This window comes from Pezoporus flaviventris, unplaced genomic scaffold (genome assembly GCF_033815535.1).
Source record: "Pezoporus flaviventris isolate CSIRO_AGI_PZ_B2104156 unplaced genomic scaffold, CSIRO_AGI_Pfla_v1 ptg000020l, whole genome shotgun sequence".
Taxonomy (NCBI): domain Eukaryota; kingdom Metazoa; phylum Chordata; class Aves; order Psittaciformes; family Psittacidae; genus Pezoporus; species Pezoporus flaviventris.
In genome coordinates this window covers 5012547-5018515 of record NW_026892568.1, presented here as the reverse complement: position 1 = coordinate 5018515, position 5969 = coordinate 5012547, and the positions used below count along the sequence as shown (strand labels likewise).

Here is a 5969-nt window from a genome sequence, read left to right as displayed (position 1 = left end):
ATTTTCATTGAATCACCAGAGTCCCTTCTAGATAGATCAGGTCGCGCGACAGCTCCACAGTCACACAGCTTACAGCCTTAACTCTCAAGGAAAGAAAATATAAAATTACCTTTTGACCTCAGTGAGCTGCAGTTACGGAAAAACAAGTGCAAGTTTTGCTCTGTCAGGAGTGTTTTAGGTAAAGCAACCTGTTATTGTGGAGCATCAGTGCAGCAGTGCTCTCCATCGAGTCCGCTGTGAGGCACCGAGTCAGACTGTTTTGCATCACTAGCACCGCCAGTGCAGCACCGATCTTCAGCGGGACAGTAAAAACACAGACCACAGCAGCCCATTAATTTTAAAGAATTTTAATACAAACTTAATATAAACTATTTCAGTCCCTCTTAACATGTAAGACACTGACTCAAAATACTTTTATACCTTTTTTCAAGTATTGCACAATGTAGGTACAAAATTAATATTTACGATTACATTTTCTTCCATAATATATAGCAAAAATCTTTAAACTTTTAACAGAAAATACAATTTGTGTTTCTTTTGAAAAAAGCAAATATTTCGTACATTTTAATTCCACCACTAAGGAATATTCTGTACACAACTTTTTTATTTTTTTTTCTTTTTTTGTTTTTTAGAATTGATGTCTTTAAGATGGATATCTTACAATTTCAGTAAAAAAAATACAACATGAAGCTGCTGCAGCTGTCACAGATCACTGTAGTAAAAAGATATAAATGCAATACCATGTTGTAGAAACAATATATATACTCTGATATTTTACAAACTTTGTACTAAATTAAATTATACAATTAGAAAAAGACCAATAAACCCACCTATTAGTGCCAATTTTTTTAATATATATACATATATGTTTGGGGACATATATATATATACACATGTGAAAAAAATCAGCCACGTCCTTGCTATATCTTAAATACTGTAAGAGGCCATATTTGAGAGTATATTTTTTGTAATGTACAGTCAGTATAAAATAATTTTGTGCTTGGTTGGCAAATGAAAAATGATGCATGTTGTATTTATCTAACCAAGCCTGAATGTATTCATACTACAAGCCTTAAAAAAAATCTCAAGAGGTGGAAAAAAAGATACACCCTTGGGTACGTGCATTTTAACTTGTACAATAGTATTTACTTGTATTTCACTTTCGGTTTATTTTTAGTTAGCCATAACTGGCTGGAATTGCTGGTTAGAATACTGCATGTTGTTTAAACTAAAATTCAAGCCATCCACAAAAGACTTCTCATTTAGACCTCCATAGGCTGCAAACATATCAAAGGCATTACTGTACTGAAGAGGACTGAGGTTAAGGGGGCTGTCACCAGGAAAGATGCTACCGGTACTACCTTGACCCTGCATGTTGGGGAAAATGAACTCCTTTGCGTTAGGAGAAAGGGCAGAAGTCTTCTGCTGTTGCTGTTGCTGCTGCTGCTGACTGCCTAAGCCAAGCCCGTAGAGAGAGTGCATGGAGGAGGAAAGGGCTTTCTGCTTCAACAGGTCATTGACATTCAAGCCAAGGTTGGTGGGAGAGGTGCGGGCGACCTTGTTGCCACGGCCGCTATTCTTCATTTTGGTCGAGCCAAACTTGGTGGCAGCAAATGTGGCAGTGGTGAAGGTTAAAGGCTGGGTGGAGCGGGGCATGAAAGTTGGGCTCACAGCAGCAGAGTGGCCAAAGGGAGGAGAAGGAGAACTAGACACTGAAGATGCTGGGTCACTAATTGGCATGAACACCTGGGCCTCTGGGTTAAAGCTGTTCTTGATTTCCTTATCCAACTCACATCCATTTTCATTATCATCCACATAAAGCACTTTCACTGGTCCCTTTTCACCGATTTGGTATGAAACCTCAAACGGGTCAATCCAAACACTAAGATCCTGAGGCAAGTTGCCACGAACATCATCAATGTCCAAACCACTCTCTTTGGATGCTTGTTCTATGACTGGGTCCACTTTTTCCCCTATATGTATACATCTAAACCCTGATCCTTTGTATGGCTTTTCTGGATACCAGTGCCCTTCATACTTCTTCTTAAGAAGTCTTTCAAGCTCTTCACCAAAAATGTTGACACGTCGTCTGGGAAGCTTATTGTACAAATATGAAATAATAAAATTGAGTGCTACTTGGATTTCAAGCTGCATAGCTGCTATGCCACAAAGTTATAAGTCTGCTTCAAAACCCGAAGAAGAATGCCTTCAAGATGCCACAGGGAACCAAAATTTCATTCAAAGTGCTGATCCTAGTTGATTATTATCCTTCACCTTGAGTGCTCTTGTTCCTTTAAGAAAAAACAAAAGCAAACACATCCAAATAAGGAAAGCATAAGATCAAGCTCTGAGGCCTATTCTTTTAGCCTCGCCTTCTGCATAAAATAGGCTACTTTAAGTCAAAAAACATGCATTGAACTGTTTATGCTAAGGCCTGCGGAAGGCAAGGATGTCAACTACATTCAGGATGACTTACAGACAATGCTGCGGAAGATGCACTAGGCGAGTGTTTACATATACAGCATGGGGCATTTCAGAATCACATGAGCTCGCTGTCGAGCTATTCACAGAGCAGCAAGGATAATGTTTAAGACATCACAGAACTGCCAGGCCTGTCAAGGGTTCAATTACCAACCCGTGTTTGGATGATTTATACTACTCAGCTGCAAAATTTAGCACCAGGCTATTAGTATAACCTGAAAGGTCTTAGTCCAAGGGTCGTTTATCATTTTAAAGTTTGCAAACATAGTGGTTGTACTGTTAAGCTGCAGAATTGTAAGAAGGTTAACAATTGCTTTAGAAGATTTCACCCAAACAACTGAAATTATGCAACATTTTTAAGTCCAAGCAAATCATCTATAAAACGTGTGCTGGTGAAATCATGGTAACTGAAGAGAAAATGTCCGCTGCACATAGACAAGAACTCTTCCTGGAATAGCTACAATAACGCAGTCAATGCATACAAAATAGATGCACGGATCCTGTCGTAAGGGTGGCAGTGACTGCAAAACGATTACAATAAACCGATTCACAAATAATTCCCTTTTTACGAATTATTCTGTATTATGAGATGTAATATATTAATATATACTAAATTGATATATTGCACTGCCTGTAGTTCAGATTAGAAAGTTACTAGGGCTAACAAGGCTTCTGCAAGCCTCAAACCCGACTGCTTTTCTCCACCACGACTCCATTTTATATTTAATATAAAATATGGTTGCCACTCCTTCACAAAGGACAAAAGAGAAATTAGCTAGCTTAAGTTAAAAAAGAGACAAAATTCAAAGATGAGCACACATACTGTTAACGATAATCCTGCAGTACCTTTGCATAAAGGTATTCATCCAGAAGAGACACCTTTGTGTTCAAAAAGTTCCACTGAACCTATATATATGTATATATATTTGGCTCAAGTTAAACGCCCAATGAAAATTTCAATTAACAGCGTGTGTTTTTCTGCACTGCATCACTAGGAACAAAATTAGTGTAGCTGTCACTAAAGATTAGAGAAATCAAAGTCAGTATCAAAATCCCTTAACAATATGGATGCAATGCTTGCTTTATTTCTTGCTCCAAATAATCTCCTTTTAAAGTCTGGAACCCTATTTCCCAGCCACTTGTGTTCTCCCCAACATGGTATGGGAATAGTTTGAAAGCCTGTACGATAAGGCGACCTTTAAACGTTTGCTGGATCAGCACTGGGTGTGGATAAGGAAAAGATCAAGGGCAAACAGAAGATATTTACAAAAGGGACACAATCAGTACAGAAAAATCTGACTGGGTGGTTAAAAGGGGCATTTAAAAATGATTTATTAATCCATCTGGTTTGTTTCCCTTCCCCCATGTCCTTTAAGGCAAAAATGATTCTTTCAAGGTGCACCGGGCAGACGCTATATATTTTCATAAGCCCTGAAACTGATCCATGGTGCAAACAGCTGATCAAACAAATCAGTGTGATTATTTCAAAGTCCTTTTCTGATGTAAAGAGGACGGTATTTCTCAGGGACCCAAGGCCACGAGCCCCCCAGCAGCAGAGCACCGGCAGGAGCCTGAAGCAGTGAGCGGAGTTACATAACCAGGCAGTCGGGTCTCATTAGCTTTCTGCTCACAGCCCTGGGAGCTCCGGCAACAGCAGGAGGAGGAGGAAGAGCATTTTCTGAGCCCGTAAGAAAGAAAATGAACAAGAGGAAGGCAGATAACTGGAAAGAGGAGGGGGGGACGGACTGCAAGGCCCTTATTCTCAGCACACAGGCCCAGCGACACCCCTTTGGGCCCCCCCGCGCGAGGCAGGGTCCTGGAGGACGGTTGCCAGCGCTGCCCGGAGAGGCCCAGCGCAGCAGCAGCTATTAGTCAGCCGGCAACGCTCACTCCTCCCAGCCCGAGCGCGTCCAGGGACCGCCTTGGGAGGGACCCTCTGGCTGCCCGGCTCCCCCGGGCCGTGCCCTCCCCACAGCCCCCTTTCTGTGGGGCTGCCGGCCGCCCCCTCACCCTCCTCCCCACCGGCTTCCGTGCCGCTGCAGCCCCCGCGGCACCCGGCCCTGCCCCTCCCCGTGGGGCCGTGCCCGCCTCAGGCCCCGTCACCTCGGGGTCGTGACCGCCTCGACACCCCTGCCTCTGGGGCCGGCCGATCGCTGCCTCAGCGGACGGGGCCTGACGGCCGCTGCCTTAGGCCCCCCGCTACTGCAGCCGGGGCCGCGCCCGCCTCACCCCCCGCCTCAGGAGCCGGGCGGCGGCTGCTTCAACCCCTCGCTCGCCTCACGGCCGGGGCCGGGCGGTGGCTGCCTCAACCCCTCGCCTCAGCGTCTGCCATCGGCCTGGGGCCCTCCCAGCGCACACGGCCGCACCGGCCTGCGCCGTCCCCCCGCCCTCAGCGAGCGGTACTCACCCGGGTGGGTGTGCGGGGGGTAGTGCAAACGATCCCGGCGGGGGTGTGAGTGCGGGGAGGGGTGGGGTGGGTGGAGATGGGGTGCGGGAGGGGCTCAGCACCCGACCCCCATCTCCGAGAGCCGGTTCCCTCGGCGAGGATGGGAGGGGATGGGAAAGGCAGAGAAAAAAAAAGAGGGAAGGGGGAAGGGTTGGAAAAAAAAAAAGGGGGGGGAGGGAAAGGGGGGAGGGCTGCGCTGCTCACACCCCCTCGGCGGGCGCGCTCTAACGCCACAGCTGCGCTGCTTCTGCTCCTGCCCCGCCGCCCTGCGCGCCCCTATATATGGCCTCCCTCGCCCCGCCCCTCCCTCGCCGGGCCCCGCCCATCAACCCCTCCCTTAACGACGCTGGTTCCCCGTCTGGCCCCGCCCACCCTCCGCCAGGCCCCGCCCACCCCTCCGCGCAGGGCCGTTTGCTGCCCTCAACCCCCCCCCCCCCCCCCCCCGTCGTGCAGGGGCCGCTCTCAACGTCAGCTCGCGCCTCACCTCACAACACCGTGGCGTCACTGACGGCGTCAAACGCTGCCCTCGCGCCCCTCACCTCCGCAGGGAGCGGGGGGAAGGCGCTGAACTACATCTCCCATGACCGCCGCTGCCGTGCGGCGAAGGGGGGGGGGCCTCGGCAACGCCAGCCGGGGCTCGGCGAGGGCACCCGCAGCCCCCCGTTGGGCGGGCTCCCCATGGCCACCCTCAGAGGAGGGGGCGCACTTCGATCCCCCCCCCCACCCCTCACGGTGGCTAAAAATACTCCCCACAGGTAGCAACGCTTGGCCGATTGGCTGCCTGCCCGCCGAGTAGCCTCCTGATTGGTCACTCTGTGTGGAGGAGGCAGACGTCACACCCCGGTTTTGGGGGGAAAAGTTACCCGCGGGTGGGGGGAGAAGCGCGGGAGCCCCCTCAGGGACCCAGTGAAGGTCCGGGGCTGTGAGGGCCGGCACCCCGCGCCCGTCCGGCCCCTGCGCCCTCGCTCTGCCAGCGAGCCCGGTGTGGGCCTCGCTTTAACCGGCCCGGCCTCGCTTTACCGGCTGAATGCACTGCGGGAGG

General features: G+C 49.2%; 1 protein-coding gene across 2 annotated transcripts; it reads right to left on the bottom strand.

Annotated features, from left to right (window-relative positions):
• Nucleotides 1-331: 331 nt before the first annotated feature.
• On the bottom strand, nucleotides 332-5110 carry TOB1 (transducer of ERBB2, 1). Of its 2 annotated transcripts, none has more exons than XM_061455428.1 (2): nucleotides 4889-5110; nucleotides 332-2291 (listed from the first exon to the last, which is right to left on the bottom strand). In XM_061455428.1, the coding sequence occupies exon 2, from the start codon at nucleotides 2152-2154 to the stop codon at nucleotides 1174-1176; it is 981 nt and encodes a 326-aa protein (XP_061311412.1). In that variant the 5' UTR covers nucleotides 2155-2291; nucleotides 4889-5110; the 3' UTR covers nucleotides 332-1173. The 2 variants fall into 2 exon arrangements, with proteins under 2 accessions (XP_061311412.1, XP_061311413.1); XM_061455429.1 differs by lacking the exon at nucleotides 4889-5110 and adding an exon at nucleotides 3328-4234.
• Nucleotides 5111-5969: the final 859 nt, after the last annotated feature.

Coding starts and splice junctions, on each gene's coding strand:
- TOB1 (XM_061455428.1), bottom strand. CDS start 2,154: ATGCAGCTTGAAATCCAAGTAGCACTCAATTTTATTATTTCATATTTG.